General features: G+C 41.1%; 1 protein-coding gene across 1 annotated transcript; it reads left to right on the top strand.

Annotated features, from left to right (window-relative positions):
• Positions 1-6218: 6218 nt before the first annotated feature.
• Positions 6219-7811, top strand: LOC127316887 (GDSL esterase/lipase At5g03610-like). Its single transcript, XM_051347355.2, has 5 exons — positions 6219-6276; positions 6513-6764; positions 6870-7156; positions 7234-7510; positions 7606-7811. The coding sequence occupies exons 1-5, from the start codon at positions 6219-6221 to the stop codon at positions 7809-7811; spliced, it is 1080 nt and encodes a 359-aa protein (XP_051203315.1).
• The last annotated feature ends 6218 nt before the right edge of the window (positions 7812-14029 follow it).

Here is a 14029-nt window from a genome sequence, read left to right as displayed (position 1 = left end):
TGAAACTTAACGTTGGGATGAGAGTAAGTAGGGTTTTTGTCCGATGTAAATGAAAACACACCATTTTTTCTCATTTCTATTGATTTTTTAAGTTATACAACTGTTAAGTCCTTATTATTTTGATCATGTGTCTGAATAGCGAAACAATTGGCTGTTCAACAGTCAATATTCTTTTACTTAGAAGTTCATTTTGCAAAACATAGTAGAGACACAGGCTACAAATATGTGCATACACTCAACTCTATAAACACACGAATACTCTATCCGTTCGAGCACCTCTGAGGATTGAGTACAGGAAACTGATCCGATGGATCTTGAGACTAACAAACTCAACACAGGCGTCTCGCTATCGACGTTAACTTCGCCTTCAACTGAAGAATATTCCACGATTCTTAGATCAAGCTTGACATCAAGCAAGCCTATGAAACGGTCGGTGAAGGGATTTGGTGCCCAAGAGGCAATAATAATAAATGAATATTTATTATCACCAATCCATGCTCATGATAATTTTTATATACCATGCTCATTGCATTATCGGGAAACATAATACATGTGTGTGGAATATGAACACAATGTGTCTCTAGTATGCCTCCATACTTGCTCGTGAAATAAGTATTGGTTATTGGTTTCCATAGCCTTGGACATAGTGTCACTTGTTAGCGAGGTCCTATTATTAAGGAGAAAAATATGATGGAGTAGTTGACCTAATCAATGTGTAGCGATTGATCGCTTTACATAGTTCTAATTGGGAAGCTTTCCCATTGTGATATATACTATTCCTTTTACTATGAGATTATACAACTCTCAGGTATTGGAAGAATTCATATCTTGTTGCAAGCATCACTTTGTAATGGGTGATAATATAAACCTATCTCGCATGTATTCTATAAGATACTTATTGGATATATGTTATCAAGAGTCAGATTTATCCATCCAAGTAACTAAAATATATTCTCTGGGCCTCTCGGTAATACGCACTCAATCGCTTGCAAGCCCGTGACTAGGTCACATGAGGGTGCGCTATTACGATGAGAAAATTAAGAGTACTTACCAGTAACGAGATAAGAACAATGTATGAAGGTATCAGCGATCAAACCTCGGGTAACTAAGATATCGCAGGACATGGGAATTATATACGAATGACATAAGTGGTTCACTCGATAAGATCATAATTTGTGAGGTTAATATGGATCTCCAGATCCCTCTGTTGAAGATATGCCCAAGGGGCAATAATAAAATGGTTATTATAATATATCTTTGTGATTATGATAAATGTTTGCATACAATGCTATAATCGTATTAACCAAAACATTGATACATGTGTGTTGTGTAAACAACCAGAGTCCCTAGTAAGCCTCTTGAATAACTAGCTTGTTGATTAATAGATGATCATGGTTTCGTGATCATGAACATTGGATGTTATTAATAACAAGGTTATGTCATTAGATGAATGATATAATGGACACACCCAAATAAGCGTAGCATAAGATCACGTCATTAAGTTCACTTTGCTATAAGCTTTCGAATACATAGTTACCTAGTACTTCGACCATGAGATCATGTAAATCACTTATACCGGAAGGGTACTTTGATTACATCAAACGCCACTGCGTAAATGGGTGGTTATAAAGGTGGGATTAAGTATTCGAAAAGTGTGAGTTGAGGCATATGGATCAAGAGTGGGATTTGTCCATCCCGATGACGGATAGATATACTCTGGGCCCTCTCGGTGGAATATTGTCTGATTAGCTTGCAAGCATGTGAATAGTTCACAAGAGATGATATATCACGGTACGAGTAAAGAGTACTTGTCGGAGATGAGGTTGAACGAGGTATGGAGATACCGATGATCAAACCTCGGACAAGTAAAATATCGCGTGACAAAATGAATCAGTATGGTATGTAAATGGTTCAATTGATCACTAAGTTATCGCTGAATGTGTGGGAGCCAATATGGATCTCCCATGTCGATCACTTTGTTATTGGTCGGAGAGGAGTCTCAACCATGTCTGCATAGTTCACGAACCGTAGGGTGACACTCTTAAGGTTTGATGTCGTTTTAAGTAGATATGGAATATGGAATGGAGTTCGAATGTTTGTTCGGAGTCTCGGATGAGATCCAGGACATAACGAGGAGGTCCAGAATGGTCCGGAGAATAAGATTCATATATAGGAATTCACTTTCCAATTTTGGAAATGATTCGGTGCATTTATGGAAGGTGCTAGAATGTTCTAGAACCTTCCGAAAGAAATCACCATGGAAGGTGGAGTCCCAGTTGGACTCCACCAAACCCAACCAACCAACCGAGTGGGAGCGTGGAGTCCATGGAGGACTCCACACCTCCTTGGCCGGCCAAAGAAAAGGGGGAAGGGGAGAGTCCATGTCCATCTAGGTTTCGTCCATAAGGCAGTTTTTGAATTGGGGTCTTATTCGAAGACTTTGGGCAAACCCTTGGGGTTCCACCTATATAACGAGGAGGAGAGGGAGGGGCTGCCTAAGCCTTGGCCGCACCACCTAGGGCACCCCTGGCCGGCGCCCTAGCCACCCCCTCTACCCAAACCCTAGCACACCTCCCTCCTCCACCTCTCTTCCGTAGTGCTTACGGCGAAGCCCTGCCGGAGATCTCCACCACCACCGACACCACGCCGTCGTGCTGTCGGGATTCCGAAGAGGATATACTACTTCCGCTGCCCGCTGGAACGGGGAGAAGTACGTCGTCATCAACACCGTACGTGTGACCGAGTACGGAGGTGCTGCCCGACTGTGGCACCGTCAAGATCTTCTACGCGCTTTCGAAAGCGGCAAGTGATCATCTTCTGCAACAACGAGATCTAATCTCATAGGATTTGGAAATCTTCGAGGGTTAGTCTCATGATCTTCTCGTTGCTCCCATCTTCTAGATTGCATCTTGGCTTGTTATTCGTTCTTGTGGTAGGAAACTTTTTGTTTTCTATGCTACGAATTCCATCACCCTCTATTAACCATGGCTATGTACATAGTCATGTCCACATAATAACGAACCCGTAGGGTCACACACTTAAGGTTTGATGTCGTTAGGGATAGAGATATATCAAGTGCAATGTTTTTGGTGTCCCGAATGGATTCGGTGATATCACAAATGGATTCAGAAGGGCCCACATAGGATTCAAATATCCTACGGCCTCTTGGGTCCGAGCCTTTACATATGGGAGCCCAAGGGCTGGCCACACCATCACAAGTCCACAAGAGCCACGTAGCCCCGAGCTCCCCACGCCTAGTGCCGCCGCGAAGCCGCCTCCGGCCACCCGCTGCCGCCCTCCGTCGTCGGCCTCCTAGCCGTTGTAGGCCGTCGCCCATCCTCATTGGGTCCTCCTCGGTCCTCCTCCGTTTACCTCCTTTGGTCTACTTCTGCTGGTGATTGCCGGAATCTCACCGGAACCATAATTTCAACAAACTCCGAAAAGATAGTCTGGGCGAACCCTGTCAGATTTGCACCAAGTTCACCGTCACGCCGTCATGACGCTGGAGCGATCTCTCTACCTCGAGTCTAACTTGCTGGATCAAGAAGGAGCCGATATCGTCAATCCATACGTGTGCATCACCTCGGAGCTGCCGCACAAGCAATAGAGTTGATCGAGTTGGATCGCCAAGATTGAACGGATCCTGATCGTCTACATCGACACCAACCGTTAAGTTTCTGCACCTGATATGCGACGGTACGCAAATCAAGTTTTCGCATTGTTACATGCTATCACATCGTTACATGCATCTCCTAGATTAGATCCATGTGGTTTATTCGCTGTTGCGTTGGATTTTTTGTTTTCTATGCTACGAATCCATACAGTCGGATGTTACTATTTGATGGATCTTTTGCGGCACCTTGGCTTCTCCAACATATTTTGTGGCAGCCCTTCTCACGTCATCGACCTCTAGGGTTCTTATTAATGGTGTGGCTGGAAACCCCATTGCGCATGGAAGGGGGCTAAAACAAGGGGACCCTTTATCGCCGTTCTCTTTGATATTGCAATTGATCCGCTCCATCACATTCTTTGCAAAGCCACCAACAAAGGGCATCTCCACAAGCCAGGGCCAAAATTCCAACTCTTCGAACTTCACTTTATGTGGATGATGCGGCCATATTTGTGGTCCTATCAAAAAGATGTCGACTTTCTTGTCTCGATGCTTGAGCGGTTTGGAGACATCATGGGTCACTAATTTCTCCAAGAGCCAAGTTGCCCCCATTAGATGTGACAGTGTGGATCTCGGCAACATCCTCGAATCCTTCCCGAATCCTTGTGCCTCCTTCTCGATGTGGTACCTTGGGCCGCGTTTGTCGGTCACTAGACTAGAAAAGTGTTCACTTCCAATACTTGATTGATGAAGTGGCAAATAAGCTCATTCCTTGGATTGGAAAGGACGCTATTATGGCTGGCCGGTCGGTTCTTGTCAAAGCGGTGCTCACTAGTGTGGTCATTTACTTCATCACCGTCCTCAAAGTTCCGATTGAAGTGCTCAAGAAGATTGATGGGTTAGGGAGAGCTTTTTTCTTTTTCGCAAAAACATGAGAGCTTTTCTTTGGGCTGGTTGTCATAAAGTGACGGGAAAATGTAAAGTTAAGTGAGACTTTGTGTGCAAGCCTAAAGATAGAGGAGGGCTTGGAATCCTAAACCTCAAAAAGTTTGGAATGGCTCTCCGTCTTCAAAGGCTTTGGAGTTAGTGTAAGGACGAATGAAAACCATGGATTGGACTTGGGAACCCTTGTAGTGAAAATTATCAAGACCTCTTTGCGGCGACGATGAAGGTTACTATTGGAGATGGCAAAAATACCATGTTTTGGGACTCTCCTTGGCTTGATGGTTTGAGACCAAAAGATATTGCTCCTCTTATTCATGCCTTTTCGGTTGTCAAGAGAGCTACCGTCTACAAGACCCTTTCAAATAATTCTTGGGTCACCAAAATTAATTGCAACACGAGTTATCTACCGAGAACATTTCACAATTTGTTGCTCTTTTGGGAAGATTGACCATGTTCAACTCAACCATGATTACACGGACACTATTGAGTCGAAGTTTACGGGTGATGGTTCCTACTCTTCCAAGACGGCGTATGCGGCGCAATGTATGGCCCTCACCACCTCGGCCATTTCAAGGTAGGTTTGGAAGCAATGGGCGCCTCGCAAATGCAAATTGTTCACTTGGTTAATCATTCAATATAGGGTGTGGACGGCGGATAGGCTCGAGAAAACAGGGTGGGGCAATTGCGGGCGGTGCATGCTTTGCAATCAAGTTGATAACCCACGACGCATCTCCTCTTCAAATGTAGGTTAACTCTAAGAGTGTGGTTAAAGATCAAGGAGTGGCTTGGCATTCATGATATTAACCCTTCGAATTGGCAATACCGCCCCTTCGGTGAGAGCTTGGTGAGCGGGTTTCATTCATAGAAGAAGCCCTACGAGGAAAGCGATTGCCTCTTTGGCAATGTTAATCTCTTGGGAGATTTGGAAGGAGAGAAATGCGAGAGTGTTTCGTAACACCTTCTTTGCTTCAACGGTTGTGTTAGAAAAGATAAAGAGCAAGGAAAGTTTATGGTCTTTAGCCAGGGCTAAGGCTTTGAGTATTGTTATGCCGCGAGAGTAGACTTGGTCTTGGCCTTAGGCTTTTTGCCAAGCTCTTTGGTTTGTAATTTTTCTAATACCCTCTTCTTTGCCAATGAAAATGGCAAATCTTTTGCCTTATTTAAAAAAACTATTCGTAGCTATTGACAAGTATCATAAGAAATGTTTAAGGCAGTTAAAAAAAATGTTTAAGGAGATAACGGCACTGCCACGATGTGGATAGACCAAGAGCGAACCGGCCGCTATTTCAGAAACTCAACAGCAAGAAATAACAGGCAGCAATGGTAATATTTAGTGGAGGAAAACCAATCAATCTCTCTCGTGCAGTCGTGCGTCGTCACTTTAGAACTCTTAGTTCGTACACATGCCGTTGCACGTTCCATCTCGCAACACCAAAAATCTCAGAGACGCACGTAAGCAGAAGTTGTGATGCGCGCCGGCCGAGCCAGGCCTGTAAATTGAACTTGCAGAGTCCATATCCATGTCCTAGTACATGGCGCGTACGCGGTTGGGTACAAGGACTGTGTGAAGGCGGTTAACTTTCTTCTATAAATACATCCCACACGTACGGCCATACCATATCGATCCATCTACTTCCTCGCCGGTCGCCGGCAGCTAGAAACCATGAAGCTTCATCCGGCCACCGCTGTCTGCTGCCTTGTCCTCGTCTTCCTTTTCGATGGTCTGCAGCTATGCATAATGCATTACGTAGTACTACCTCGTGCTCTTCTCTTTAGATCGATACTTGATATTGCCCTGCTTGCTGCAGTACTATTACCGCCCGCCTAGCTTTTCTTTTAGATCGACATAATTTCTGCTGCATCGCTAGTTTGCTACTACTAGTAGTATATATAGGACTTCTTCAATTCGGTTGCTGACATCATCGTATTCACATGTGTACATGTAATGTAATAACAGCTGCTCTGGTGGAGGCCCGAAGCACACCTTCGGCTCAGGGACAGTGGTCCAGCATGTTCGTCTTCGGCGACGACTTCGCCGACAACGGCAACCTCCCCAAGCTGAAGCGCGGCCAGACTCCGTCTGAATCTATCGGGGAGGACACCACCCGCCAGTGGAGCTATCCCTACGGGTCATATCTCAGCTCTCGGGGACCAACCCCTATTCCAAGCGGACGTTTCTCCAACTACCACATTCAGTCAGATTTCATCGGTACACTATAATCAAATTCCCTAGCTAGCAGATTTGATTTTTAGATTTCGGATAGCTAATGTTTACTCCTAAATCCTACTGATACATATCGCTTTGTCCTTGCAGCGAGGATATTGGGTCTCACTGAAGCCCCTCCGGCATACGTGCTCACCCCAGATCAATCTTGCGATCCATCGGGCATGACACTTGCCTTTGGCGGCGCCGGCGTGCACACGGTGTCCAAGAGTGCGCCAACCCTCACCGCGCAGGTCAACATGTTCGCCAGCCTAGTCAATGACGGGGTCATCTCAAAGGACCAGCTCCGCCGCTCCATAGCTCTCGTCGCCATCTCCGGCAATGACTACCTCAGCGGCGCCGACATTGAGGAAGCCCACTTGAGCAGCTTCAGTGACGTGAGATATCGCCGACTAGCTCACTTATTAACCAGCCATCAATGTATATCCACCTTGCTAATGAACTTGTCCTGCAGATGAATACCTACATTGGGGGTGTGACCTCTGAGATCGTGAAGAACGTGGAGCGGCTGCAGAAGCTCGGCCTGAGGAAGGTGATCGTGAACAACCTGCACCCCATCGGCTGCACGCCTCTGAAATCCAGCTCGAGCAACTACACCACGTGCGACCTTCTCGGCAACTACGGAGCTGCTCTGCATAACAACAACCTGGAAAGGTTGATGGGCGGGAAGAACAATGCCCACATACTGGACCTCTACACCGCCTTCACCGACATTGTCAACCACGCCTCCCGTAAGTACATGATCACATAGCTAATTTTATATGAACGTAATTCGACATGTAGAACTGTATCTCTGACGTAACATACAAATTCCTTGCGCATGCAGGTGGACTGTCGGATGATGCCAAAAGGTTCAACCGCAATTTAGCCCCGTGCTGCGTGAGCGCTTATGATAATGGGTACTGTGGGCAGCGCAGCCCTTCAGGAGAGCGCCTCTACGAGCTGTGCGAGAATCCCGACAAGTACTTCTACTGGGACGAGATGCACCCCACCAATGCTGGGTGGAAGGCCGTGATGAAGGCGCTAGAATAGCCTTTGAAGGAGTTCCTTGATCGGGACTATGTTCCTTGATCTTGAACAGACACACAATGGATGATGCCTATCTTCTAAGTTTTTTTTCGAGCAAATTAGTTGCTAAGTTGGTGCATTCTCTTTTTAGGTTATACTAATAGCAATTTTATAGCGTTCTAGTATGCTTATTTTCGAAGAAGCTTGTGAGTTTTGAACTTTTCTTTGATCCGTAGTGCTCTTTATATATGAAAGAAACATGCATTTATTTTTCTTATTGCCGTATCCTTCTCTTTGTGAGATTTGAGTTGGCTAAAAACCCAATGTTGAGCCCGAAATAATTACCACCATGCAAACCAATGCTATCAAATCATGCAATTGGCATATGGTTACCGAGATGTACTGATTGTAGTCTTTTCTTGAGGACGGGGTCAACTCTCAGTATTCACCCTCTCACCGTCTCACCAACAACCCTATAGTGTTTTGTGTTTCCTTTCAAACCAGAGATTGCGGTGGTTTGTCATAGATGTACTCCCTATGTCTCAAAAAATATACAAGGGGCACTTGATTTTGCACAATTTGCAATGCATAATTTTATCCACTAATATGTACCAAAAATATATGAATTGGGGAACATAAATGGTTTTGTTAAGTTCGTATTGTGAAGTACTCCTATTATAATTCCACATGTATTTATACTAACTAGGACATTTTCACGTGTGAGAAAGGCAATGATCATGTTGATTTTCCGCACCGCGAGTGCGAGGCCACTAAGTTTTTAACATTTATCTCGCTGCAGTTGAATATTTTGTAGGTCATGAAAAAAGATTCATGTGGCAAAGTCAACGGCACCATTGATTTTCCGCACCGCGAGTGCGGGCTACCGAGTATTAACATTTGTCTCGCTCCGGGTGAATATTTTGTAGGTCATGACAAAAATTCATGTGCCAAAGTCAACAACATCGTTGATTTGCCGCACCACGAGCGCGGGCCGCGGAGTTTTTAAGATTTCTAAATTGTTTAACATGCTTCAGATTATAGTCATCTATCATTGTTTCGCACTTTCTATTTTCCAAGATAAACATTATATGTTATCACTGCATTTTTTTTCTTTTGGATGAAAATTATCAATAACACATCAAGCGAAGAATCGTTCAGCCTTATTCTTGGAAGGTGCTTGTGAAGCATTAGTCCCTGATGGCGTCATCGCACCGTAGGCTGAATCGAGACTATAGGTGATATTTGGATGAAACCAATTCATTATTGTATTCCACAAAAGTAAAGAACTAGATCGAAAGTAACAAAGTACAGCTTAAGTTGTCAGAATCATAATTCTGTATCGGATCGAAACCTCTATGTTAGAATTATAAATCGTAGAATTTACAATCGTTTCACTTAACTAGCATGATGGCCCTCACAAATGCGAGGGCAACATCTGAGTATGTCTAGAAATATTTATATAGATTTAAAAACTTGTATTATAAGATCAGAAATAGTATGGTTATATAATCAACATTAATGTTATGCTAAATAAAAATTTCAATTTCATGGGAGATATGTTTAATCATCTGAAACTCGTGGGAAAATATTTGACATGTGCATTTTTATGTGGTGATCCATGCAAAATATTTAAATTTATATTGCGACTTATAATTTAGTTTTTAGTATTATACTACTTCAGTGCGAGGTTAAATTTTTTGGTCGCCAATTTTTTATGGGTTTAGAGCTAACAAAACTTATATTTTGAAGTGTAAACAATAATTTGTCATGCCATGACGTTTACACATAGTTTGTATATATTTAGCAAGATATATCGATTTACCGTCTCTTGATAGTAAGTTTCAAGAGATCGATACATTATATAAAAAACTATCATTATTTATCAAGTTGCCAAATATTTTTCTACCTTGAGATTTTTTAGAACAATTATCTATTTTTCTGGTTCGTCAAATGTGGTGTTTAATAGATATGACAATTATGTTTTTTCCTGGACTCATGTAATGATGAAATTTTAATGGAGATACAACATATTAACAAACAACACTATGAATCTTGTTGGCAGCTAGGGAAAATATATACTGAGAATTCCGATTTCATCATCCCAGAATCATTTTCATTTTCATTACTCCCTATGATGAAATAATAGCATTCACCTTTATTCTACAACATGTCATTTATTAGACAGGGTCACCATATCCAAATTTTAACTTTGATTTTCTTATAAACATATTCAAATAATGAATATGTAATCTAACTTTGTTTTTTAATATATTTTGTGGTCAAATTGAATGATACTATTTTGCTTACTCTCTACAATGCATTACAATATGATATGTGTTAAACGAAAGTTATCCTTGTTCCGCGATACTCGGTTTTATTGTGTCGGTTTCCTACTGGACCTTTTTCAATCGCAAAATATCATTACCGAATTTTAATCTAGTTTCACATACTCATATAGCTCAACATGTCTTCTCGTGCGATTGAAAACAAATATTGATGGTTTAAATATTAGTAGTATATTAGTTCTATAGCTCAACATGTTTTTTTGTGCGGACAAAAAGTTTGTCAAGAAATGTTGGAATATAATCAAGGATGACTTCATTAATCTGTGTAGGGATTTTCACAAAGGACAAGCCCCCCTGGAAAGTATTAATAGTTCATACATAACCTTGATTCCTAAGAATTTGTCCCCAGAGACAGTGAATGATTTTAGGCCAATTTCTTTAACAAATACATGTCTAAAATTTTTGACAAAGCTGGCTGCCAACAGGTTACAGTTACAAATCAAAAGTTGCATTCATGAAAATCAATATGGATTTATAAGAGGGAGAACAATTCAAGACTGTCTGGCTTGGACTTTTGAATATTTGCATCAATGCCATAAATCCAAGAGAAAAGTGATTCTACTTAAATTAGACTTTGAAAAGGCTTTTGATACAATTGAGCATAAGGCTATCATCAAGATAATGGAAATTAATGGTTTTGATTCAACTTTCATTCAGTGGGTTAAAGAAATTCTGACTTCTGGTTCTTCTGCTATCCTGTTAAATGGTGTTCCTGGGAAACCTTTCTTGTGCAGAAGAGGGGTCAGGCAGGGTGATCCTCTCTCTCCTTTGTTGTATGTTCTTGGTGGTGACCTGTTGCAAAGTTATGTGAATCATGCTTTCAGAGAAGGAAGATTAAAGGCTCCAATTCCCAATAGAGGCAGTAATGATTACCCCATTGTACAATATGCAGATGATACTATTATCATGTTGCCAGCTGAGGCAGATCAGTTACAAGTATTGAAAGAACTACTGGAGGAATATTCTGCTTTTACTGGGCTCAAAGTCAATTACCATAAATCATCACTTATTCCTATCAACATATCTCAAGCTGAAGCTGAGGCTTTGTCAACACAAATACAATGTTCTATTGCATCAATGCCCTTCCCATATCTTGGCATTCCTATGGGCACTACTAAGCCAACAATAAGAGATTTATCTCCCCTAACTGATAGAATTGAAAGAAGGCTCACTGCTTCAGCCTCTTTCTTATCATATGGTGACAGGTTAATTCTGGTCAATTCTGTATTGTCATCAATGCCCATTCATTTTCTTAGTACACTACATATACCAGATGGAGCAATTGAGGTAATTGATAGAGCTAGAAGGAATTGTTTGTGGAGAAAGAAAAAAGATGATGAGAAAGCACACTCCCTGGCCTCTTGGGAGATGATTTGTAAACCAAAAAACAAGGGTGGCTTGGGTATCATTAATCTGAAAATTCAGAATAAATGTCCTATGTTGAAGCAATTGCATAAATTCTACAACAATGTGGATCTTCCCTGGGTCAAGTTAATTCGAAACTCATATTATTATAAGGAAGTTCCACATGCAGTTACTATCTGTGGTTCCTTTTGGTGGAGGAATATTATGAAGCTATTTGATACTTATAGGAAAATGACACATTGCAATTTGGGGAATGGAGAGACAATCCTATTTTGGACGGATAATTGGAAAAATATGTTCTTTGATGAAAGGTTTCCAAGACTGTTTTCATTTGTCAAGGATAAACTTATCTCAGTAAATGAGGCATTATAGATTTCTGATCCTGCACAAGCTTTTCATCTCCCTCTATCAAATGAAGCTTCAGATGAGTTCAGAACGTCACAGAGCATTTTGAGAGGTGTGGTCACATCGGAGAATCAAGATCAATGGCTTATTTCATGTAACAAAAATGGAGATTTTGTCCCAAGTCAAGTATACAGATTAACCTACCAACATATTCCCTCTCATTTTCCATCTCAATGGATCTGGAAGAGTAAGTGTACATCAAAGCATAAATTTTTTGCTTGGCTCATTGTGCATGATCGTATCAATACAAAGGATATGCTTAGAAGAAGACATTGGAATGTCACATCAGACCACAGTTGTGTGTTATGCAGTACCCACGCATTGGAGGATTGGTCACACTTATTTTTTGAGTGTATGTTCAGTGTGAGAATTTGGATATATCTACAAGTTAATTGGGTACATGGTTCTGGGCCAGAGATGTTAAAAGAGACTAAGAGAAGATTCAAAGGCCCCTGTTTTACAGAAGTGATAATTCTTGAATGCTGGAATATTTGGAAACAAAGAAATAATAAGATCTTTAAAGGCATGCAGCCAACTTTCAGGAATTGGAAAACTGGCTTCATTACAGATGTTACCCTTCTTAAACATAGGGTAAAGGAGAGCTCTATAGGTCTTTTGTCATCATGGATTGACAACTTGTTGTAATCAGTAGGTAGGTAGTTGTTGTACATATTTTCTTAGTCTTTTGTACATACTTTCTTTGATATTGAGCAATAAAAGGCTGTGGGGGGCTCCCCTACAGTAGTTAAGTTCAAAAAAAAAAAAGTTTGCACGTGAACTGAAGACAAATATTATTGAAGCGGTAGCTGGCTGGATGGAAAAAAGAAATTAGTCTAAGCAAAATACAAATATTTATGGATCATATATATCATTTATGTATAGAATAAATTTAAGCACATATCTTTGCAAGTAAAGAACCGAATGTAGTTTTTTTCTCTATACTTAAAAACCTTTATGCTCACGTCGACTCTCTATCTATCCATATAGATTTCAAATTTAAGTCTGGTCATTTTCTTAAGGGAAGAAAATTTTCTGGGCCGATTTTTACGGAGCCAACAATTAGAGTCTTATTGTTACATGATGGGAAGCTACAAATTTTTCTTTTCACGGAAGCACTACGTATTTCATGGTGAGATCTAGTAACATAGTCCCCTTTGATATTTAGTGTCAAAAAAAAATAGTCCCCTTTTGTAATGTCCCAGGTTTAGAGACGATCGAGGGGTAGATTTTAGAAAGGGATGTGCATTGCATTGTAATTTACGGGAAAATTTCGCGCTTTTAAAACAAAACTGCATCGAAGGGGGACAGGTTTCTCTCTCGACACCTTACAGGGTTCGGGTTTCGAGAGTGCGATGAACTTGTTCCTACTTATCTAAATTAGGGTTTTGAGAAGAGAGAAGTGATATTGCATTGAAATCTTAAGTTGCATGATTGAATTACAAGTTAAGTTGTATGATTGAATTCAAACCAAATTTGAATTAAAATTTCAAATTCAAACATCAAATGATCATCACATAATTCAAATTTGAGATAATTTCACAAACAATCATCATTAAGCAAGAATATAAGTAAGACAACAATTATATTAAGCTCAATAAGGAAAACTTGAGCTTTATTGATCATCACACACATAATACATTGTCTTTACAATATTCAGATTTGAATTATGGAATTTACAACACATTACAAGAATTGAATAAATAGAAACAGAAAAAGGAAAATTACAAGTATTTAAATGTCCTAAACTACAATGTTGATCATCATGTAAGTCTTGCTCAAGAATATCTTGATCTTCATCTTGATCAGCAGATTGTTCCTGTACACACACACAACAAACAGAAAATTAGGCCAAGTGGCAAAGCCACTTGGCAGGTTAGCAAATATTGCAAAGGGTGGATATGATCAAGCTGCCGAGCTGATCTCTCCACAGCACAAGTCCCAAGCTGGACTTGCACACACACACAACCAGGCAGCACACAAGGCAGTGTGCATGTGTAACACACACAGTGAGTCACCATGGTAAGTTGTGGTGCTGTCGACCAAAGAAGCCATGGCTGGCCATATAAAAGCTTTTCACAGCCAAACCCTAGCCACTTGATTCATCCATCGACAGGATTGCTCTGGTAA

This window comes from Lolium perenne, chromosome 7 (assembly GCF_019359855.2).
Source record: "Lolium perenne isolate Kyuss_39 chromosome 7, Kyuss_2.0, whole genome shotgun sequence".
Classification (NCBI taxonomy): Eukaryota; Viridiplantae; Streptophyta; class Magnoliopsida; order Poales; family Poaceae; genus Lolium; species Lolium perenne.
The sequence above is the reverse complement of the archived record's forward strand: the minus strand, read 5'-3'. Positions and strand labels throughout refer to the sequence as shown.